This window comes from Acipenser ruthenus, chromosome 15 (assembly GCF_902713425.1).
Source record: "Acipenser ruthenus chromosome 15, fAciRut3.2 maternal haplotype, whole genome shotgun sequence".
NCBI classification, from domain to species: Eukaryota; Metazoa; Chordata; class Actinopteri; order Acipenseriformes; family Acipenseridae; genus Acipenser; species Acipenser ruthenus.
In genome coordinates, this window is record NC_081203.1 from 17,446,110 (window position 1) to 17,470,990 (window position 24,881).

A 24,881-nucleotide genomic window follows, 5' to 3' on the forward strand; every position below is an offset into this window, starting at 1 on the left:
TATTAGAAAGGGCAAAATTATTAATTTGTTCCAATGTGATTCATCCTGAACTCTCTACCAATCAAAGTAAAGTATCCAATGCCAGTTTTCACCGTGTCTGGCTGATCATTTTCTCTAGTCTGGAATCTTTGCAGTCCTAATAAAGATGCAGGAAGGCCCCATGCCAGTACAGTACAGTGTGCATGTAAAGTACATAATGAAGGCGCAGTATGTGAGCACTTCTTGTATTGAGCTCCAGGAAGCACTTTTAACAGGAGAGTCTCATTGATCGTCCCTGAGCACTCTCCAGGACACGTTTTATAGGCTCATAAATGCATAAATTGTATAGATTGATTTTAGCCTAATTGGGTCATGCCCTTTTAATTGCATTAGGGATCCTGCTTGATCCCAGTATTGCAGCTGGGTTGGGCAGTGTAGGTTATAGTTGCTCTCAGAAAGCATAGCTAAGAGGCTTTTTTTTTTTATCTCTGTCTACGTTAGGGCTGTGCAAAAGAGCTCTTATTTTACCTTCAATTTAAGGCCATTTGTAGTGATAGAAATTAGATTTTTAATAAAAATGCACTTGATAACAGTGAGAAAGTAACATGTATTATATTGACTAATAATTATATCGGTAACCAGTTAAAAAAAAAAAACTAGAAGGGAAACAGTAGATGGTATAAACAAGGTAGTGTTAGTTTGCACTGAAAACACTCATTCTAATAGGACACTTTGTAGAGACGTAGGTACACTGCTGTTTGTCATGCTTCATGAAGGGTAGTTTTTATGAATCCAAGGAGAAATACAACTCAAATGCAGAAAGCTGGTCAAGTTCAGTTCAGCTCCCCCTGTGATGCAGAGATTTCACTATCAGTTCATCTGTGTTTTCTGGGACCTGATTCCTAGTCACGTGTTTAGTAGAACCCGGTTAACGTTCAACCATAAAACAAATTTGTCCATTTCATGCCCAGAATCTAGATTCAACTATACATCCCATCAAGTGAAAGAAATACCCTTTGCTTTTACTCAGAAAAAATACATTACTGGATCACAATGGCCTCCCAAATCAGCAAGCAAACATGTATTTCATAGCTTTTCAATTCAGTTTAACATAGTGCTGATTATCAGATACTAATCTAACACAGATAATATGCACACAACAGAAACAATCTTCTTTTGTGTGAGACATACAGCAGCTTCCCTTGCCAAAAAAATGTATATAATGTAACATCCCCAGAGCCGAGCGCCACCCCGCACATGGAGAGAGATGCGATCTGCCTATGGGGACATGCATTAATCACTCCAAAATGATCTGAAACCGGAGTCTGCTGATATCTCCTGGGCTTTAGTTTAAAATGGCAAGTAGAAGGATATTTCCTGTGGGTTTGTCACAAAGACGGCCAGAGTGGGTGGTGTCAGACCAGACAGGAATACACAGACAGAGAGATGGGGTTTTGGTGAGGCTGAACGCGTGATCGCGTTCAGCATTTAATAAACAGAACAGAAAATAAAAGGTTGGAACAGACAAAAACACGGGACACGGCACTTCACGCCAAAATAAATAGACAAACAAAACGGACTACACACTTAACAAACGGTGCACGGAGAGACAAACAAACACGGTGAGTACAAACACTTCTAGATATTATTTTACTTTACGTTTCTCCTCCTTCTCCTCACCCGTTCTCCACTCTCGAACACCCAACCCTGACTGAGTGCTACGTGTCTCTATATATACTGTTGTGCTGGGATTCAATTACTAATTAATTACTCACTTGAATCCCAGCACGTGAATTCATTACGTGAAACCCCGTGTTCACATATTATATTTTAAATGCACGTGCGTGATGTGCAATCCCGTGCCTAAATACAAATATACAATTTAAACACACGTGAAACACAGACCCATTTATATCCCGTGTACCAATCTATACACCAACATTTACACACGCACGCATACACAAATGCACACAGGGACGGGGCACATTGCCACATATACCCCCCCTTGTGCGCAGCACACATGGCCTCAACGGCCACCTCCCCCCTTAAAAATCCAGCAGTCCAGGACAAAGTCTCGGGCTGGGAAGGGAGGCTTCCAGGGGCCCACAGGTGGCAATGTTGCCAGTAGCCAGGCTGCTACTGGCCATGCTGTCAGCAGACGTGCTGACAGCTCCCAGACTGACTCCTTCAGCAGGGGCAGTCCTGGCAGCGGAAAGGCTGCTTGGGGGATGGTCTCCTGACCTCCCCTCTTCTTCGTAGCCGGCAGCTCCCTCTTCCGGGGCTCCGGCCACAGTCTCTTCTGCAGCACAAGTGCTGCAGTGGGAGCAGGTCTCCGGACCTCCCCCACGATCTCCGGCAGCGAAACTGCTGCAGTGGGAGCAGGTCTCCGGACCTCCCCCACGATCTCCGGCAGCGAAACTGCTGCTGGGGTTGGTGGTCTCCAGACCTCCTCCCCCTTCTTCGTGGCCGACAGCTCCCCTTTCTGGGGCTCCGGCCACCGTACTCCCCGTGATGGAAGTACGGGAAGCAGAGACAGCTCCTGCTGTTCTGTTTCTGGCGGTGGTGGAGGCAGAGGCAGCTCCTGCTCCTCTGCTCCTGGAAGTGGCAGAGGCAGCTCCTGCTCCTCTGCCCCTTCCGGTGGTGGTGGCGGAGGCAGAGGCAGCTCCTGCTCCTCTGCTCCTTGCGGTGGTGGTGGCGGAGGCAGAGGCAGCTCCTGCTCCTCTGCTCCTGGAGGTGGTGGAGGCAGAGGCAGCTCCTCTGCTCCTGGCGGTGGTGGAGGCAGAGGCAGCTCCAGCTCCTCTGCTCCTGGTGGAGGTGGAACCAGCAGGTATTCACCCTCTGCTGGTGGAGGTGGGAGGGGCAAGCAGTCCTCCCACTGTGGTGAAGGTGGAACCAGCAGGTATTCACCCTCTGCTGGTGGAGGTGGGAGGGGCAAGCAGTCCTCCCACTGCGGTGGAGGTGGAACCAGCAGGCATTCACCCTCTGCTGGTGGAGGTGGGACCAGCAGGTATTCACCCTCTGCTGGCAGCTTGGGTCCTAGGGCTGTGGAAGCCCCGTCTTCCCTCTCTTCGGGCTGTGGACACACCGACTCCTCCCTTTTGGGCTGTGGACGCCCCGACTCCTCCCTGTTGGGCTGTGGACGCCCCGACTCCTCCCTGTTGGGCTGTGGACGCCCCGACTCCTCCCCGTTGGGCTGTGGACGCACCGACTCCTCCCTTTTGGGCTGTGGACGTTCGGGCTCCTCCCACTCAGGCGTAGGACGTTCGGGCTCCTCCCACTCAGGCGTAGGACGTTCGGGCTCCTCCCACTCAGGCGTAGGACGTTCGGGCTCCTCCCACTCAGGCGTAGGACATTCGGGCTCCTCCCGCTTGGGCTGTGGACACTCAAGCTCCTCCCGCTTGGGCTGTGGAGGCAAAACCAGCAGGAATTCTTCCTCTGCTGGTGGAGACGGGGACAGCAGGCATTCTTCCTCTGCTGGTGGGACTGCTACCTGGGCTGCTGTTCCACTTATAATTGCCTCCAGGTAGCTGAGGACCAAACCCACACCTTCCTCCCAGGTGCTTACGGTCTGCTCCCTTGCATAAGCCTCCCATCGCTCCCTATCCATAAACTCCAGGAACTGGACGACTACTGGGATAGACTGGGCCTCCAGCCCAGCATTTTCCAGCATCCAGTCCCGCATTTTGATGGCGTCTTCTGCCATTTTTTTTTTTTTTTTTTTTTTTTTAAATCCAAACTGCGGTTCCTGCTCTGGCCTGAGTCCTGGAGGCGCTGTCGATCCCACGCAGGACACCACGTGTCACAAAGACGGCCGGAGTGGGTGGCGTCAGACCAGAAGCAGGAACACAAACAACAGAGAGATGTGGTTTGGTATAAGCTGGGCGCGTGATCGCGCTCAGCATTTAATAAACAGAAAATAAAAGGTTTTAAACACAAAAACACGGGACACGGCACTTCACGCCAAAATAAATAGACAAACAAAACGGACTACACACTTAACAAACGGTGCACGGAGAGACAAACAAACACGGTGAGTACAAACACTTCTAGATATTATTTTACTTTACGTTTCTCCTCCTTCTCCTCACCCGTTCTCCACTCTCGAACACCCAACCCTGACTGAGTGCTACGTGTCTCTATATATACTGTTGTGCTGGGATTCAATTACTAATTAATTACTCACTTGAATCCCAGCACGTGAATTCATTACGTGAAACCCCGTGTTCACATATTATATTTTAAATGCACGTGCGTGATGTGCAATCCCGTGCCTAAATACAAATATACAATTTAAACACACGTGAAACACAGACCCATTTATATCCCGTGTACCAATCTATACACCAACATTTACACACGCACGCATACACAAATGCACACAGGGACGGGGCACATTGCCACAGGGTTGAAAGAAGGCATTTCAACATCTGCTCTCAGGAAAATCAGAGCCCCAAGATCAGGTTTACTGTATAATAGCACTAATTAGCTTGGATTAGGCTCCACTGCAGGTCATTTACAGATAGCATTTTGCCCCTTGGCTTTACCAAAGCAATTCAGTGTAAACTTTCCTCATCAGTCTCATGTAACTTTGAGGAAAGATCAAATGAAATCTCAAGTAATATAATCTATAACACTATGTAACACAATTTTTGTTCCTGGGTAGTAAGTGTTATTTCCTAATTGCTTATGCCTCAAAAGTTTAGAAAATGGCTATTATTCCCCACAAACTTTGCTTTTGTGACCAGGACAGTGATATTTTGAAATGTACCTATTTCCAATGAGAAAACGGGCGAATTTGTGTCTTTTCGTTCACATAAAGTCAGAAAAAAACAACATATGAATCCAAATTAACATGTATTTATACTAAAGTAATACAAAAATGACTACAAAAGATTTAGAAGTGAGTAGTTATTCGAGATATACAATTATACTGTAAATCACTTTCACGAATCAGCCCCCAAATGTAGTCTCCCATCATGTTCTCGTTATACTGTCCTTCATTGACAGCTCATCCAGGAGCCTCAAAGCCGTGCTGCTCCATAATGGTAACAAGTACCCGTCTCTTCCCCTGGCTCACTCGGTGCACCTCAAAGAGGATTACAACAGCATCAAGACCTTGCTGGACGCCTTGAAGTATGATGAGTACGGCTGGGACCCCCAGAAGGTGCTGATGCTACCACTGCACATCAAATTGGGCCTTATGAAACAATTTGTCAGAGCTCTAGATAAGGAGTCGGCAGCCTTCAAGTACCTTCAAGACTTCTTCCCTAAGCTGTCTGAGGCAAAGGTCAAAGCCGGTGTCTTCGTCGGACCACAGATAAAGAAGATCCTGGAGTGCAATGAATTCCCCAAGAAGCTCACTAGTAAGGAGAAAGCGGCTTGGAACAGCTTTGTCGCAGTGGTTCGGGGCTTCCTGGGCAATCACAAGGCCGAAAACTATGTGGAGCTGGTTGAGACTCTGGTGAAGAACTATGGCACAATGGGCTGTAGGATGTCCCTCAAAGTCCATATCCTTGATGCTCATCTTGATAAATTCAAGGAGAACATGGGAGCGTACTCGGAGGAGCAAGGCAAGCGCTTCCACCAGGATATACTGGACTTTGAACGCCGCTACCAAGGACAGTATAACGAGAACATGATGGGAGACTACATTTGGGGGCTGATTCGTGAAAGTGATTTACAGTATAATCGTAAATCTCGAAAAACTACTCACTTCTAAATCTTTTGTAGTCATTTTTGTATTACTTTAGTATAAATACATGTTAATTTGGATTCATATTTCAAAATATCACTGTCCTGGTCACAAAAGCAAAGTTTGTGGGGAATAATAGCCATTTTCTATGCTTTTGAGGCATAAGCAATTAGGAAATAACACTTACTACCCAGGAACCAAAAAAAAAAAAAAAAAATTGTTACACGGTGTAATCTAACCTATATGAAGCAATCTATTTTTTACCCTTTTAAATGTCCTATCTGACCTGGCACATTTCTTCTCTTCATAAGAAAAAAACATTTGTTAAGACGTCAGACTGTTTATAATGAGTACAGGGTTTAAAAAGTCCCTACAAAACCTACCTTATGGTAACATAGGCCACGTCCCCATTATGTTTTAAAAGAAGACCTTCAATGCAGGAACATTTACTTTAGCCCCAATTAGCATTATTATTATGGCACTCGTGAGTATATATACTACATCTAAACTATAGGCGAGTCAATGTGACACTGACTAAAACAAGATAATTACATCAAGATCGAATTTCCTTCAAATCATTAGGAGGCTGTGAACAAGCTGTCTTGTAAAACTCTGCGTTATTGGTTGGTGTAGCGCTGCCTGAGAGGACACTGAGTAATGTGAGCTCTGAAGGAGAGCACTGCAGGTCTGAGAGTGAGGCAGTGTGGGAGACAGCCAGGGCTGAAGTATAGCACACCTGCTTCACTGCCTTGGCTTTAGATGAACACTTTCCACTGTCTGAAGCAGGTCTGCAGCTCCTCATCAGAGGGACTGTCCTGTTTCTATGGTGCCATGTCTTTAGATGAACACTTTCCACTGTCTGAAGCAGGTCTGCAGCTCCTCATCAGAGGGACTGTCCTGTTTCTATGGTGCCATGTCTTTAGATGAACACTTTCCACTGTCTGAAGCAGGTCTGCAGCTCCTCATCAGAGGGGCTGTCCTGTTTCTATGGTGCCATGTCTTTGTTGTACCCTTGAGGTTAGTACAGCTAGACTGGAAATTGATTTGTTACACTACTTCATATCAAAATTAATAGTAAGTGGTTTTTGATGGATCTATATTCTCATGAAATGAATTATCATTATACAAATTCTTTGCTATTTTGATAGACAAGTTTTATTTAGTTCTGGTACAGAAGAATCAGTTTTGATACGTGACATATAGGTAAGCCCAGTACAGGCAGGTTTGGGCAGACTCATCCTTAAAGTGAAATCGCAAATAAAGGAACATACATATTATCATTATTATTGTTGTTGTTATTGTTATTGAAATAATTACATGGATGTTACTAATAATTCCTCTGCAAACAAACAATTATTGTATTTATTTGTTTTTTGGGAGTGCCTAATATGATAATACATTATAATTACAGGTACTAGCAAATACCAGTAATTACTAAGATTACTATACAAATATACATGAATACAGAACTTGTATGCATTGTAACATTAAATGTTATACTTGACTGTACAAGCCGAGACACAGCGTTCCCACACACAAGCAGGGCATCCACGTTGAGGTGCTCACAGTCATGTAATAATCTCACAGTACCGAAGGTACAACATCACTGAATAAGCGTCCTCATATTCTAAAAATAACACAATACTTAGACACACTAATGCTTGTAACATGTACAAAATTGAAACTTTTACTTCAGTGTTTTTTTAATATTGTTAATATAGTGTTTGTTTAATAGCCATGCTTGTTGCTATGGTAACAGGCAGACAGATCAAGGCAGGAAACCCCAGACATGACTAAGCAATCTGTGAAAGAATCAATCACAGCAGGGTAGCACGTAGCTACAAGATACAATTATGTTCTAACCATGATTGATCTGATTAGACTGCAGGCTGACGGACACTCCAATGAAGGTACTGATTAGGCAATTATTTGAAGATTTGTATTCTGCTAAACGCATGCACTGTCAAGAAAGTGCTTCTGTTCAAGTAACGTTATCTGAATCAAGAATTTTTAGCTGTAACATATTTCTGTACCATGCTGATGCACTGGCTGAATACATACACAGAGGGGTTGTTTCATTTAATGGTTTCTCTCATCGTAGTAATACTATGTGTCTCTTGTAATTAAGAACATCTTTTTTATTGTTACACTTACTCCTTTTCACATTTAATTCTTGGGGGCTCACAAATATTAAAATAAATCACATCACTCAGTACATATTTGACTGGGTTTCTTCATTAGAACATCATGAAACCTGTTGATTATACCACAGCTTTCACCACTTTCAGTTTAGGAGTCCTTTCTGATCAGCTGAGCTGACACCCCTTTCATTTGCTGTGATTTTCCTTAGTTTGGATATCTCCACCCTGGCAGCATTTTAGTCAGCTGCTGGTCAGAATCAAGGAATACATTGAAACTGATCTCATTAAGTAGCAGAGCCCCTGCAATTAACAGGTTTTATGATATTTCAATAAATATCTTAAGTAAGCGCTATGCACAGTAGACGTCAAAGGAGCAAGCCTTATTGTGTCACGTTTGTATTTTTTCTTGAGGGAGACCTCTAACTGCATGCTCCCTGCACTGACTGCTGCAGCAGCCTGTAATGAGTGGCTTCACAGTCCCATGGCTGGGAGAGCATTGGGGTAGAGAATACATGGCTTCACAGTCCCGTGGCTGGGTGAGCATTGGGGTAGAGAATACATGGCTTCACAGTCCCGTGGCTGGGAGAGCGTTGGAGTAGAGAATACATGGCTTCACAGCCCCGTGGCTGGGAGAGCATTGGGGTAGAGAATACATGGCTTCTTTTTTTAATGAATACCCTAAATAGTGGTTGAGGTCAATAATAAACCCTGTGATATGATTGGATTTCTTTATAGCCCCAACGCTTCTTGAGGTATGTCCCTTGTAAGCTTCACTCAACAAGTTCTGTAGTTGAGAGCCGAACAGAGTGACTGATTCATATCCTAAAAGACTGCAGATTGAATGCGGAAGGTGGCAAAATGTTCTGGGATTGTTCTGATAAACCTCAGTGGTGTGCTCTGGTTCCAGTCTTCCACACTATAAACTGAAAATAAGTAGAATAACCAGTGTGTATGTATGTGTGTGTGTGTATATATATATATATATATATATATATATATATATATATATATATATATATATATATATTTATTTTATTTTATTTTTTTATTTTTTTTTTTCATTGCAGGTAAAGACCACGTGTGCCGGTTTGTCGGGTGCGGACGGAATGACAGGTTTAACTACGTGGTCATGGAGCTGCAGGTGAGTTAATATTTGTGAGCAACTCACATAGGAGGGTTTAAGACATCTTAACATTTTCATACCTCTCATTTGCACAACAACATTATCTCAAGTGGTTTTTTTTTTCATACTTTCTCCACCATTTCCCTTTTGACTAAAGCCAAAGCTATTTATCTTTCCAAAACAGAAAGGACAAATAGCTTTCCAAATTAAGCTTCATAATTCACTGTGGACTCTGGCATCGTGAGAGCTTCTCCTGTCAGATCTGCAAGCGAGCAAACACACATCAATCCTGCCATTCCTCTCCGAGCACAGACTGCCAATTGTACTGAACTATGTGGTGGTTGCGGACATCAAGCTAGTTTTATTCCACTTAATCTGCCTCTATGTTTTATCTGATATCTGGATTAAAAGTCTGTTTTGGTTGCCTGTTTCTGAAGTAGTAGCCTGGCATGCATTAATTAAGGGATCTTAATTGTCTGCTAAAAATGTAAACCGAAACCTGTAATGAATTATGGGTAGACGCAGCTCTTCCTGAGTCGCAGGCTGTCAGTGTTGTGTTGTACTATCCGCAGGGGAGGAACCTGGCAGACCTGCGGCGCAGCATGTCCCGGGGCACCTTCACCATCAGCACCACCCTGCGGCTCGGCCGACAGATACTGGAGTCCATAGAGAGCATCCACTCCGTGGGCTTCCTGCACAGAGACATCAAACCGGTACGGGCAAAACCCAGACTAGGACTGACAGCCACTGACTGGTCTTGTGTGTTAAACCCAATTGTATCTAGGGCCATAATGTATATTTAATGTATTTTTGGTAGGCTACACATTACATTATATAAAAATATAAATGTGTACAGTAGGCCTATACAGTATACAGTACAGTAGTAAAATCAAATGACTACCGATACCTAGCGCACTTTGTTTTTACTTTAGCCTACCGGTAACACAAAATAAATCGTGCTGCTGCACTGTACACATTGGAGTACAATGCAAATAAAAGATTATTTTAAATTGAAACTAAATGATTTTAGCATTTTATTTTTTTAAATTATTATTATTATTATTATTATTATTATTATTATGACACACAATAGATTCTGGTCCTATAAGCTGCTCAGAATGAGCTGGAGGAGTTATTGGCACATCTGTGCAGTCTATTGCTCCCAACACATTGGGGAAACCAGAAATGTCATAGAAATCTGTTTTCAAGGCTTGTAAGTAGACCGCAAAGCATTCCATAAAGTCGCTAACAGCATTGTGCTTGTTTAGTACATTTCACCCTAGACTTCTGACTCATTTGCGACTCAGAATTCTAAGAGTAAAACTATAAGTCAAGTAGACACATGTATCGACTACTACACTGAAGAAAGCACCAACCAAAACGTTTACCTTCTTGACATAGTTTCTTCTAGTTTTACCTTATGTAATTTTCAATGGAAACAGATCTGTACAAAGAAAAGTACCAGTCCTAGCAGAAAGTTAAACAGATCTTACAGGTCACGCTCGAAGTCAGATCAGTCCAGATGGACATGACAGATCTATCACAATTGTATCTCTTTAACTTGGGTCCTGACCATGGCCCTACTCGCTGTGTTAACATTCAGAGTTCACTGATTCTCCTGGGTTTGTCCACAGTCCAACTTCGCAATGGGCCGTTTCCCCAGTACCTGCAGAAAGTGCTATATGCTGGACTTCGGTCTCGCTCGGCAGTTCACCAATTCCAGCATGGAAGTCAGACAGGTTAGTCGTTTTCTATATTCCAGTGTTCAATTTTTAATGATGTTTTCCTCACAGTTGAGAGACCTACAGAATGGCATTACATGACAGGTAGGATTTATGAAATGATCGCTATAAGTGCTAACCTATTTTATCGGATCCTTAAGCACATATGCCATTTGATGATGTTTATCTTCTTGTTTGTATTGATGATTGACAGTTTAGAAGATGAAACCTGTTAATAGTGATCAGGCTTTGTTTGAGTTTTTATCCCCTGTTGCATTTCAGCATGTCACACTTCAAAGACATCCTTCACACTTTTATCTAGACAAATGCATATCCAATTGTGATGAACCTTGCTTAGGACAATCTTTAACACAGGTTTAGTAGCAACTGATTTTGAGAGAAAGCATGCTACGATTACCATTATGAAGTGAACTTTTGCTTTTCTGTCAACCAGTGTCTGAACTTGTCACAAGGGCTGACAATCAGAGAGGTTCACCTTGTTGACACTGCTGTTGACTGAGTGCTCCACTAAAATCGGGGGCTGACAATCAGAGAGGTTCACCTTGTTGACACTGCTGTTGATTGGGCTAATTTACCATTCAAAATTAAGCAAGTGGAAAAGAAAAAGCTGCTTGGATTTGTGACTATTGTTGCTTTTCTTTGACTTGGAGAACAGCAACCACCACAACTCCAAGTAGCTGTCTCTTCAGTTGTTTCACTTGGAATGGTAAATTAGCAAAATCAGCACCAATAACCCTTGCCTGTGGTGTGCAAATAATCAGTGTGCCGCTGTAGAGAGGAGGCTAATGCGTCTCATCAGTGCTCGTCCGGTACCTACTGTGGTAGCTGGTTCATCTAAAAACTTTGTCATGTCGGGTTTTAAAGTTTCCAGTGAGTCAGCATAAACAGCATGGCTATGTGACCCATTCCATACCCTCGACACTCAGTCTAAAGAAGTGTCTTAAAGTCAGGTGCTGTGATGTATGTTATGGTGAGCCAGACCTAAACCAAGCCTCCAGAATAGTCCAATCTACATTTTTTGAATTAGAGCAAGGGTGCAGCCTAGCTAAAATCCAATAGAGGATAAACTAAGTGTCCTTCATCCTTGATAGTTATTGCATATACTTCTTAGTTCTTCTGGTTTTCTAAAGTCAGCTATGAATGAGAACCTACACGTTAAGAGAGATTGAATGGATGATTGATTGAATGCAGCAGCGTGACTGATTGTGAATGCAGCCCAACTCACTGAAATAAAATCTCCTGTGTCAACCTGCATGTGTTGCCTCAACCTCCGGGAAATTGCTGTAGATTAGGTTAGCCAGAAGAGGGGAAAATGACATTACAGCGTTAACATATAATTACCCAAAGAATGGGCCACGATGGGGCATCTGGAAGTTCAAGAGGTCGTCAAAAAAAGGAGTTCACTGGAGAAAATCTGCTGACAAGCCCACAAGGTTTGTGAGTCTTGCTCAGGAAGAAAATAATTATTATTATACCCCCTCCTTGAGCGCTGATTTTATCTCCAAAGCTGTGAGAGAGACCACCAAGGGAGTGGTGTTGGTGGCTCAGTAAAGAGAGGCAGTCTCTGCAAGCAGAGTGTTGTACTAATTCATTATTGACAACACTCTGTCATCAGGACCTGAATGCACAAAGAGGTTTACTGGAGGAAATCAGAGCGGCCGCTGCTTCACTGCACCTCAGCTTCAGAAACATAATTGTGGGATGGAAGTGGTGTCAGGTGCTGTCAGTTCAAGCTGTTGAAGAGTGATGTCAGCAGTCATCAACAAGGGGAAAAATGCTTTATTTTCCCAAATTGATTGCTGCAATGCATTTGAAAGATGTCTTCCTGTCCTCAACCCTAATATTTCTCTGTAGCAAATGTGGTAGTGTTGGGTATAATTAGTGTCATATTATTCTTTAGTTAGTCCCATCTGTTTGTTGTGTAGTTTGCTAGTGGTCTATTCAGAGATGCCATTATATTTAGTGAGTAAGGGGCCTGAGTGGGAAAAACTGGGTGGTAAAAGCCCCACCCCAAGTCATTCTGCATTCCTAATTGATCACATTTTGGGTACCACTGCACAGTAAGATGGCTGATTTAAAGAGGAAAGGAGCTTTTCAGGGATACCAAGATATTTACAAAGTGAAAGGTCTGAGTGGGTTAAAGGGCTAATCGATGTCCACCCCTTGTCATTCTGTTTCAAGGTTGGTGGCACCATCATTTTGACAGCCAGTGTTCATACAGTGCCTTGCGAAAGTATTCGGCCCCCTTGAACTTTGCGACCTTTTGCCACATTTCAGGCTTCAAACATAAAGATATGAAACTGTAATTTTTTGTGAAGAATCAACAACAAGTGGGACACAATCATGAAGTGGAACGAAATTTATTGGATATTTCAAACTTTTTTAACAAATAAAAAACTGAAAAATTGGGCGTGCAAAATTATTCAGCCCCTTTACTTTCAGTGCAGCAAACTCTCTCCAGAAGTTCAGTGAGGATCTCTGAATGATCCAATGTTGACCTAAATGACTAATGATGATAAATAGAATCCACCTGTGTGTAATCAAGTCTCCGTATAAATGCACCTGCACTGTGATAGTCTCAGAGGTCCGTTTAAAGCGCAGAGAGCATCATGAAGAACAAGGAACACACCAGGCAGGTCCGAGATACTGTTGTGGAGAAGTTTAAAGCCGGATTTGGATACAAAAAGATTTCCCAAGCTTTAAACATCCCAAGGAGCACTGTGCAAGCGATAATATTGAAATGGAAGGAGTATCAGACCACTGCAAATCTACCAAGACCTGGCCGTCCCTCTAAACTTTCAGCTCATACAAGGAGAAGACTGATCAGAGATGCAGCCAAGAGGCCCATGATCACTCTGGATGAACTGCAGAGATCTACAGCTGAGGTGGGAGACTCTGTCCATAGGACAACAATCAGTCGTATACTGCAAATCTGGCCTTTATGGAAGAGTGGCAAGAAGAAAGCCATTTCTTAAAGATATCCATAAAAAGTGTCGTTTACAGTTTGCCACAAGCCACCTGGGAGACACACCAAACATGTGGAAGAAGGTGCTCTGGTCAGATGAAACCAAAATCGAACTTTTTGGCAACAATGCAAAACGTTATGTTTGGCGTAAAAGCAACACAGCTCATCACCCTGAACACACCATCCCCACTGTCAAACATGGTGGTGGCAGCATCATGGTTTGGGCCTGCTTTTCTTCAGCAGGGACAGGGAAGATGGTTAAAATTGATGGGAAGATGGATGGAGCCAAATACAGGACCATTCTGGAAGAAAACCTGATGGAGTCTGCAAAAGACCTGAGACTGGGACGGAGATTTGTCTTCCAACAAGACAATGATCCAAAACATAAAGCAAAATCTACAATGGAATGGTTCACAAATAAACATATCCAGGTGTTAGAATGGCCAAGTCAAAGTCCAGACCTGAATCCAATCGAGAATCTGTGGAAAGAACTGAAAACTGCTGTTCACAAATGCTCTCCATCCAACCTCACTGAGCTCGAGCTGTTTTGCAAGGAGGAATGGGCAAAAATTTCAGTCTCTCGATGTGCAAAACTGATAGAGACATACCCCAAGTGACTTACAGCTGTAATCGCAGCAAAAGGTGGCGCTACAAAGTATTAACTTAAGGGTGCTGAATAATTTTGCACGCCCAATTTTTCAGTTTTTTATTTGTTAAAAAAGTTTGAAATATCCAATAAATTTTGTTCCACTTCATGATTGTGTCCCACTTGTTGTTGATTCTTCACAAAAAATTACAGTTTAATATCTTTATGTTTGAAGCCTGAAATGTGGCAAAAGGTCGCAAAGTTCAAGGGGGCCGAATACTTTCGCAAGGCACTGTATATACATACATGCATACATACAGTACTGTGCAAAAGTTTTAGGCAGGTGTGAAAAAATGCTGACTATTAGCAGACTCCCTTTACCTTTAAGAGAGAGTTCGACTAAGTGCAGTTAAACATATAGTAAAAATATTTGCTTATACAAGTAAAGTCCATTAAGAGCACATAGTAAGTATGATAAGTGGATGAGAACGATTTCAAATAAGAGCAATTACAAAAAACGTGAATACGGATACCTATGAGTAAAATCATGTACAAGATACAGGAAGTAGTTATAATTAAGAGCAGTAGTAGAATCCGGCAAGGTATGGAGCAGTTCAGTGCAAGTACAAGATGATGCAAGTACTGGAACAGTTGGGTGCCATATAGTCCAGTATAGTGGAGAGTTGTGAGATTTACAGATGCTGTCTGAGCAGGTGTGCTTGAGGAGGCGCCTGAGCAGTCCTGATATCCGTGGGTAGGTTGTTCCACCACTAAAGGGAGGAGCGGGCTGTGGGAGCGGAAGGGGGGTACAGCTAATCTGATGGAAGAGTGTAAGGGGCGAGACGGGGTGTAGGGAGAAATGATGGGTAGGAGGGAGCAGAAAGGTCAGTACAGCGATAGGCGAGTACAAGTTTCAAATTGGATGCGAGCAGCGAAAGGGAGCGGAGCAGCGAGATCCAGTTCATGTTACACTAGCCTTAAGTAGCATCTATCATGGGTACTGACTAAGAACAAAAGCAGTCACATTTGTCTCCTGCATTATTGCTGTGGGCTTGAGCGTCCATGTATAGAGTTGAAGTAAAATCTCTTGACCCTCATTCATAGGGCAAGAACTGTTTCACAAGAACGACATGAAAAAAAAAACCTGTTGGCTCCTTGAATTTGTTCAAAAAGACAAATATGGGGCTTAATATCAGCTTGCTGCAGGACTTACAAAGCGAAAGTTACAAAAATGTCCCAGTGGATCTACTGAGGAATTTGTTGAACTTTTATGGGCTACTGGTATACTGGCTCCCCAGCAACAAAAAATGTAACCGCATTCCCCCGTGCTTTTTTTATTACATTTTTTTGGTGGCCAAATGAGGCAGGCTGCACCTGCGGTGCTTCTAAACAACCTACAAACGTTGTGGAAACCCAGTTTAAGAAAGCTGCATGATATCAGTAATCCTCAAGGCCAAACTGGAACTCAGACAGAAACATTTAAATATAACCTCCTGTATTTTAATATTAATAGGCTAGTTTACATTTCGAAGAATAAATTTGCTGCCTAAAAGAACTACATGTAGATTAACCCAAATTGCCCGAAAGGTACTACCAAAATAGCGTGACATTTTTGCATGTACATTCAACCAAGCTAATGTCTCCTTGTCATTTTGCTTCACAGCCTCGGCCTGTGGCTGGATTCAGAGGCACGGTACGGTACGCATCCGTCAACGCACACAAAAACAAGGTAAGAAAGGGTTCACAAATCAAACATTTACACAATGACAGAGCAATAGGCAGTAAGACAAGATCAAACACCAGTGTGTGCTTGCAAATGACAGCCCGTAGATGTACTCTATCAATAATCAGTGGCGGTATTTTTGAGGTGTTTTGTTCCCCCATCATTTACTCTGTTTTATATTCAAAATCAAATTGGATTATAGCTACTACCTTGAGGAATTGATTCTAAAATCCGCTATATGTCCTGTACATATCCGAATCTGGGTTTAATCTGAATCACCAAGCTCCATTGAGTTTTTGGCATGTAGACTCTATACATTTGTGTTCAGATTCAAAAGAACCAGTTGCTAAATTGATTAATTCCTTGTGCATGTAAACGTTGTAATTTATGAAGCTGTTGACATATTTTCAAATCAATCAAACAAGGCTTTCGGATATTATAAGCCTCACACGTTTTCTTATAAACAAACATCCAACAGCTTGCACACACATTTAAAAAAAAACCAAAAAAAAAACATGCTATTGAACTGACATTGAGGCTCTGTCGTGTCAGGTTGGCTCTTTTTTGTGTATTTTATGTATTTTTTTATAAAAATTGTGCAAAGGATGCTGTCAGGCTCCTTGTGTGCCTGCGCTCAGTGCTGCTGTGTGTCTCAGTGCTGCTCTGTGTGCCTGCGCTCAGTGCCGCTCTGTGTCTCAGTGCTGCTCTGTGTCTCAGTGCTGCTCTGTGTCTCAGTGCTGCTCTGTATGCCTGCGCTCAGTGACGCTCTGTGTGCCTGCGCTCAGTGCCGCTCTGTGTCTCAGTGCTGCTCTGTGTCTCAGTGCTGCTCTGTGTCTCAGTGCTGCTCTGTGTGCCTGCGCTCAGTGCCGCTCTGTGTCTCAGTGCTGCTCTGTGTCTCAGTGCTGCTCTGTATGCCTGCGCTCAGTGACGCTCTGTGTGCCTGCGCTCAGTGACGCTCTGTGTGCCTGCGCTCAGTGCTGCTCTGTATGCCTGCGCTCAGTGACGCTCTGTGTGCCTGCGCTCAGTGACGCTCTGTGTGCCTGCGCTCAGTGACGCTCTGTGTCTCAGAGCCACTCTGTGTGCCTGCTCTCAGAGCCACTCTGTGTGCCTGCGCTCAGTGCCGCTCTGTGTCTCAGAGCCACTCTGTGTGCCTGCTCTCAGAGCCACTCTGTGTGCCTGCGCTCAGTGACGCTCTGTGTGCCTGCGCTCAGTGACGCTCTGTGTGCCTGCGCTCAGTGACGCTCTGTGTGCCTGCGCTCAGTACCGCTCTGTGTCTCAGTGCCACTCTGTGTGCCTGCGCTCAGTGCCGCTCTGTGTGCCTGCGCTCAGTGCCGCTCTGTATGCCTGCGCTCAGTACCGCTCTGTGTGCCAGCGCTCAGTACCGCTCAGTGTCTCAGTGCCACTCTGTGTGCCTGCGCTCAGTGCCGCTCTGTATGCCTGCGCTCAGTACCGCTCTGTGTGCCAGCGCTCAGTACCGCTCTGTGTCTCAGTGCCACTCTGTGTGCCTGCGCTCAGTGCCGCTCTGTGTGCCTGCGCTCAGTGCCGCTCTGTGTCTCAGAGCCACTCTGTGTGCCTGCGCTCAGTGACGCTCTGTGTGCCTGCGCTCAGTGACGCTCTGTGTGCCTGCTCTCAGTGACGCTCTGTGTGCCTGCGCTCAGTGCCGCTCTGTGTGCCTGCGCTCAGTGACGCTCTGTGTGCCTGCGCTCAGTGCCGCTCTGTGTGCCTGCGCTCAGTGCCGCTCTGTATGCCTGCGCTCAGTACCGCTCTGTGTGCCAGCGCTCAGTACCGCTCTGTGTCTCAGTGCCACTCTGTGTGCCTGCGCTCAGTGACGCTCTGTGTGCCTGCGCTCAGTGATGCTCTGTGTGCCTGCGCTCAGTACCGCTCTGTGTCTCAGTGCCACTCTGTGTGCCTGCGCTCAGTGCCGCTCTGTGTCTCAGTGCTGCTCTGTGTCTCAGTGCTGCTCTGTGTCTCAGTGCTGCTCTGTATGCCTGCGCTCAGTGACGCTCTGTGTGCCTGCGCTCAGTGCCGCTCTGTGTCTCAGTGCTGCTCTGTGTCTCAGTGCTGCTCTGTGTCTCAGTGCTGCTCTGTGTGCCTGCGCTCAGTGCCGCTCTGTGTCTCAGTGCTGCTCTGTGTCTCAGTGCTGCTCTGTATGCCTGCGCTCAGTGACGCTCTGTGTGCCTGCGCTCAGTGACGCTCTGTGTGCCTGCGCTCAGTGCTGCTCTGTATGCCTGCGCTCAGTGACGCTCTGTGTGCCTGCGCTCAGTGACGCTCTGTGTGCCTGCGCTCAGTGACGCTCTGTGTCTCAGAGCCACTCTGTGTGCCTGCTCTCAGAGCCACTCTGTGTGCCTGCGCTCAGTGCCGCTCTGTGTCTCAGAGCCACTCTGTGTGCCTGCTCTCAGAGCCACTCTGTGTGCCTGCGCTCAGTGACGCTCTGTGTGCCTGCGCTCAGTGACGCTCTGTGTGCCTGCGCTCAGTGACGCTCTGTGTGCCTGCGCTCAGTACCGCTCTGTGTCTCAGTGCCACTCTGTGTGCCTGCGCTCAGTGCCGCTCTGTGTGCCTGCGCTCAGTGCCGCTCTGTATGCCTGCGCTCAGTACCGCTCTGTGTGCCAGCGCTCAGTACCGCTCAGTGTCTCAGTGCCACTCTGTGTGCCTGCGCTCAGTGCCGCTCTGTATGCCTGCGCTCAGTACCGCTCTGTGTGCCAGCGCTCAGTACCGCTCTGTGTCTCAGTGCCACTCTGTGTGCCTGCGCTCAGTGCCGCTCTGTGTGCCTGCGCTCAGTGCCGCTCTGTGTCTCAGAGCCACTCTGTGTGCCTGCGCTCAGTGACGCTCTGTGTGCCTGCGCTCAGTGACGCTCTGTGTGCCTGCTCTCAGTGACGCTCTGTGTGCCTGCGCTCAGTGCCGCTCTGTGTGCCTGCGCTCAGTGACGCTCTGTGTGCCTGCGCTCAGTGCCGCTCTGTGTGCCTGCGCTCAGTGCCGCTCTGTATGCCTGCGCTCAGTACCGCTCTGTGTGCCAGCGCTCAGTACCGCTCTGTGTCTCAGTGCCACTCTGTGTGCCTGCGCTCAGTGACGCTCTGTGTGCCTGCGCTCAGTGATGCTCTGTGTGCCTGCGCTCAGTACCGCTCTGTGTCTCAGTGCCACTCTGTGTGCCTGCGCTCAGTGACGCTCTGTGTGCCTGCGCTCAGTGACGCTCTGTGTGCCTGCGCTCAGTACCGCTCTGTGTCTCAGTGCCACTCTGTGTGCCTGCGCTCAGTGACGCTCTGTGTGCCTGCGCTCAGTGACGCTCTGTGTGCCTGCGCTCAGTACCGCTCTGTGTCTCAGTGCCACTCTGTATGCCTGCGCTCAGTGCCGCTCTGTGTGCCTGCGCTCAGTACCGCTCTGTGTGCCTGCGCTCAGTACCGCTCTGTGTGCCTGCTCTCAGTGACGCTCTGTGTTTGTGCAGGAGATGGGTCGGCACGATGATCTCTGGTCCCTGTTCTACATGCTGGTGGAATTCATGGTTGGACAGCTGCCTTGGAGGAAAATAAAGGATAAGGTAAACTCTGTTCTGTTCCAGGGTACCTGAGATTAACTGTTGCAATGCAGATACAGGATGGAAATAAGACTCCCATTGCATAGGAGTCTATTCATAGTTTTAATATGCTTTTTGTAATACTCACCTGAACTTGTTATTTATACACCATGGCTAATCAAACTCATAGTATAACCTGGAATGGGTGAAACTGCTATGCAATAGTACTTTCCATCCCTGAGATGCCTAGTGCTCTGAGTTTTAAAAATAGTTTTCAGTAGAATTGTGCTATCTGATCAGCACAAGGTTAAAATATTAGTTTGACTGTGCGAAGAACTCACTGGGCGCCTGGCCAGCAGGGTTCGCTGTAGAGCGATGAGGGGAAACAGGCGCCAAGTGAGCTCAGAGCAGACACCTGTAGGGCTGGCCTTTGTCCTCCAGAGGTCGTTAGCTATCTGACATCTGCTCTCGAGTTCCTGGGTGATAAAGGAAGCTGGCTTGGTCGTGGGATCGGAGGACGCCCACTGAACATTCGGGTCTCCTGAGCCATGTGGGGAATTCCTGCGGTGAGGGGAAAAGCGATTGGGCATTCCAAAACTGGGGGAAAAATTATAATTGGATACACTAAATTAAAAAAATAAATAAATATTAGATGATTAGGTTATTCCTGTTAAATGAAGGCTAAACTTAAATATAACACTTACTTTCTCTATTTTAGTGTAATATTTAACATGATTGTGTAGGGGTGTAACAATTAATTGTGCATCAATGAATCACAATCTATTATATCTTGACCACTAAGTAACTATTTGTAGGCTACCCAATGATTCTTGAATGATGAATAAACATGATTAATCATTGGCATGGATACATACTCCCGTAATTTGTGTCCTCTAACAAAACAGTCCATCGGGGAGGGGTGGGAGACTGTTATAGTAGCTGGTCCCAACTATGGGTTGAAATCAGTGGTGTTTGGGGTTGGTGGAGCTGACCTTAAAGGATCTCCCTGAGAGCTGTTTGATAACACTTTCTTTCCACCCCCCTTCCCCCACCCCCTCCCCCTCGCCCAGGAGCAAGTGGGGAAGCTGAAGGACACCTACGACCACCGGCTTATGCTGAAGCACCTTCCTCCTGAATTCACCGTCTTCCTCGATCACATCCTCAGCTTGGACTACTTCACAAAGCCCAACTACACGGTAAAACCACATGAGATCTGAACTGGTATCCACCATTTTGAGTGCAATGATCTTTTGCTCACAGAGTAGCTGCTCTCTGTCTATGCTATTGACAGGACTGCAGTATAAACTATGTTCTAGATTATGTGTGTTGGGTCTCAAAACAGGGACAGAAACACATGATTTAGGCTGTATTTCTTTCACGGTTGTCACAGATTTTACATTTTCCTGTAAATGTACCCATTGCTGTGTAATATGTAGTTCCCCGTGAAAAGTCCCATTTCTGAAAGAATAGTGTAGATAAACATATTTTTATCATTTAAAAATAAATACAGCAAATGTTTGCCTTATTGACGTGCCGCCTGTTACCCTGCATTTAGGAACCTGGCAGCCAGTTTAGTTTGAACACACTGCATAGAGCTGTGTGATTTCTTTACAATGTCTTCAACAAAAAAGACAAGAGCTGCATCAAAGATATTTCTGCTAAAGATTGCTCTGTCCAGTACAAGAAGGGGACATTTCACGGGTGTTATATTTTTTATGTTTTTATTTTGTTTGATAATTCACTTATGGTGAACATACAATGTCTTTAAAAGGTGGACATTGAAAATGAAATATTGAACAATTTAGCATTTACCATGAAAAGAATACAGCCCTACACATAACCTATACCAACCACTGCATTTGTTAAAATGTACATACTGTACAAACAATTTGAAATATATTTGAGAGATTGACCCAATTCAAAACGGGTTGCCTGAAACGCACACATGATTCTATAATTGTTTTCTCTCTTAGTCTGACTAGCATAAGGGTTATCCATAAGGAATTTGTTTATGGTAATAGTATGATAAAATACAAATATTATCACACACTGCTTCCTTAAGGAACAGAACAGAACAGACATGGACCTGGAAACTGGTTCTGTTTCATAAAAAAAAAATTAAAAAAGAAAAGAAATCATTTATCTTTGTGCAGTTTTGTAACTCTGCCAATTGTCATTACATGGATACATACGTTAATAAAGTAAATGATTTTGTAATAATTGATGATTAAATCCCATAAATTATCATCGTCACTGTCTCACTGTACCTGCATTTCTCTCAAGTGAAATTCTCCCATTTGGGTTCTTAGTCAATTGAGAAGATGGGTGAACACTGAGATCTTTGCAGTGGAAAAACAGCTCAGATCAGTCATAGCCCTTGGCTTTATCAAAACAAATGATAAAGCCACAGTCTTTCTGAATTGGCTGCATGTGAAGTTCAGCATTCAGCTGTTCTAGTCTGCTTCCCTTGACCAGCAGCTGGGAGAGACAGGAATGAAGTGCTGTAGCTGCTGCAACAATGCTAGTGTGTCAGTCCCAGCTGGATTCCTTTGAGTCTGGGTGGAAAAGCCATTGGCTTTCATTATCTTGTAGAATTCAAATAATAATGTTAACTTAGACAATTACAGTCAATTCTCCATAAAACAAACTCAGATGAGACACATTTCCTGATACTATGAGTTTTCTACACGACCCTGGCCAAATTTAGCAGTTGCTTATTATTGTAAATTACATCTTATAATTAGGGCTTCTGATTTTTGGTTTTAACCGATTTTGGCAAAGTGGTTTGTAGTGCACAGGTGTAGCAGTGATGCAGTGATACAGTTCAAGTGGTGAAAACGAAGCTTCATTAATTGCTTTAAATAATAACTCTGACTATATACAACTATGTGTAAAGTCAGTAAAACTGTGGGGTTCAGTCCCGAAATAATAATAACGACAATAAAGAGACACTCTTTTTTAAACACACACACGATCAAGTCCAATAGGGAGTGCTCCTTGGTGCAAGTGGTGAATTATACAGCGACAGTGAAACAGTAGTACAGTGTAGTCCGGGTTTGATGCTGGCTGATTAGCGACAGCATCCGGATTTCAGTCTTCTGTTACAAAGGTGACAGAGATTCAACAGACAGATACAATGCAAAACACTCACGGTTTCCTTTTCACTCCTCCAGGTCATTTCCATAACCATAACAGAGGAACAGATTGCTTTGCCATACCCCTTGATGTACCTTCAGTCCCGCCCTCTTCGGTAGTGAGTTCAATCACATCTCCTCCAATCCGTGACTGACACATCGTTTACCGTATTAAGGCGATGACTTCTGGTATTATGGCTCCGCCCCATTCATGGATGGCCAGCTTCCGACTGACCCTGGAATGAGCTGCAAAGCCATCCAGTCCGGGGCAAATTGTTCCTGTTACACAGCGCCCTCACAGGTCGGGAGGGAGATTGTTGACTAGGATTCATTCGCTCTCTGTCACACCGCTATAAACCAATAAAACTAAAATTAAATCGGTGTATAGCCAATAACCACCAAAAAGCAATAGAAATGGTTACTCAATTCACATTGACTTGACCCTTTTCCCAGTGAAAAAGCTAAATAAAGTAACCTACAAAAAAAACAAAAAATCTTCCCAGTGCATCTGGGCAGTGTCCCTCATTCCTGACTTGTATCTATCTTTGATTCGTTCTGAATACTTTAAACCCACCCCCAACTACTGAGTGACAGCAAATTCCTACGTATCTATTGGAGGATTCTAACACGCTTGCGAGATTTAAAATGGGGGTACAAGAAACTGAGGATTGTTCTTGCTCACGAGATTTAAAGCTATATTACAATTTGAGAGGAAGTATTCACACGGTCATGGAATTTAAAACAGAATTGCAAATTGTGGCGAAATGTAAAGAAATGCCTAAACGCACAAAAACCCCAGAAGTATGTGCCCGTGACCATAAGGATTTCATTGTGGAAGACAGCAAAGAAAAGAAGGTACAATTGAAGTGTGCAAGTATTGTCTAGTTACTATTCATATTATGACAGAAAAAAACGGCCAAGAATTTTGGAAAGTTACCGAAAACTATAATTTCATACATTATATAATAAAGCCCTGGAAAAATGATTTTTATAAAACTCGAAAATAGCTAAAAAGAAGCACTGAAAAAATGGAATTCATAGAAACAGAAGCCATACTTTCATTCATTTTTTGTTAGTGCAAATTATATTGGAGTCCTCCCAGGGAAGAAAAGTTTGAATGAAATGAAATGCGCTAGTTCGAACAGCTGAGTGTAAAGGATATAGGGAAATGCCTAATGTTGAGGATGCCTTTTGTGGTTGGTTTAAAAATGCCCTTGATCAGAATGCAGATTGCAAGTGCAGTGAATTTGCAATGTATACTTTTTTAATGTTCACTTTATTTTCAGTAACGTTCTCAATACTTTTAGTACTTTTCATTGTTCTGTAATTGAAATTTGCTTTCAGTGTTACTGTAACTTCAATAATAACTGACAGGATGCATTTGGCTTAGACTCCTGATAATAGGAATACCGTTGTATTTGGTCCCTTGAAATTCGTGTTCTTGAGAATTGACTGTACTCATTGACGCGCTGTTCAAGTGGCAGGTCTGCTGGCATATTTAACTGCCTACCCCTTCCAACCAGTATTCGGGATCAGAGCATTGCTATAATGTCACAATATGTTTCAGTTTTATGTTTCTAAATGTATACAGGTCCTGGAAGTGGTTTCCATTAACACAGCTATCAAAGTGTTTAGTATTGAAATGTGTGTGCTGTGTCTGTCTGTGTAGCTGCTGATGTCGGTGTTTGAAAACAGCATGAAGACCTTCGGTGTGGTGGAGAATGATCCTTACGACTGGGAGAGGACCGGGACTGACGGCACACTGACCATCAATGTCACCTCCAACACCCCCCAGCTCCACACCAGACAAACCCCCGCAGCACTGGGGTAGGTACCGCATCCAAAACTGTGTAGAGACACTGAAACACACTGACACACACACACACTCGCACAGACACACTGACACACACACACTCGCACAGACTCACAGACACACACACTGACACAGACAGTCGCACAGACACAGTGACACACACACTCACACAGACACACACACACACTCGCACAGACACACTGACACACACACACACACACTCGCACAGACACACTGACACACACACACTCTCACTGACACACACTCGCACAGCCACACTGACACTGACAGACACTGACACACGCATTCGCACAGACACACTGACACACGCACTCGCACAGACACACTGACACACACACACACTCGCACAGACACACTGACACACACACACTCGCACAGACACACTGACACACACACACACTCGCACTGACACACACACACACACTCTTCACAGACACACAGATACCACCCAGGC

At 44.5% G+C, this 24,881-nt stretch overlaps 1 protein-coding gene across 4 annotated transcripts in view; it reads left to right on the forward strand.

Annotated features, from left to right (window-relative positions):
* The window catches only part of LOC117422380 (tau-tubulin kinase 2-like), a 73,326-nt gene that overhangs the window by 26,028 nt on the left and 22,417 nt on the right, over positions 1–24,881 (forward strand). For all 4 annotated transcript variants that reach the window (XM_034927739.2, XM_034927740.2, XM_058987242.1 and 1 more), the window contains 7 exons: positions 8,880–8,953; positions 9,508–9,648; positions 10,570–10,674; positions 15,892–15,957; positions 19,391–19,483; positions 20,530–20,655; positions 24,263–24,420. In XM_034927739.2, coding sequence (XP_034783630.1) covers positions 8,880–8,953; positions 9,508–9,648; positions 10,570–10,674; positions 15,892–15,957; positions 19,391–19,483; positions 20,530–20,655; positions 24,263–24,420 — 763 coding nt within the window. The remainder of the gene's footprint in view (positions 1–8,879; positions 8,954–9,507; positions 9,649–10,569; positions 10,675–15,891; positions 15,958–19,390; positions 19,484–20,529; positions 20,656–24,262; positions 24,421–24,881) is intronic.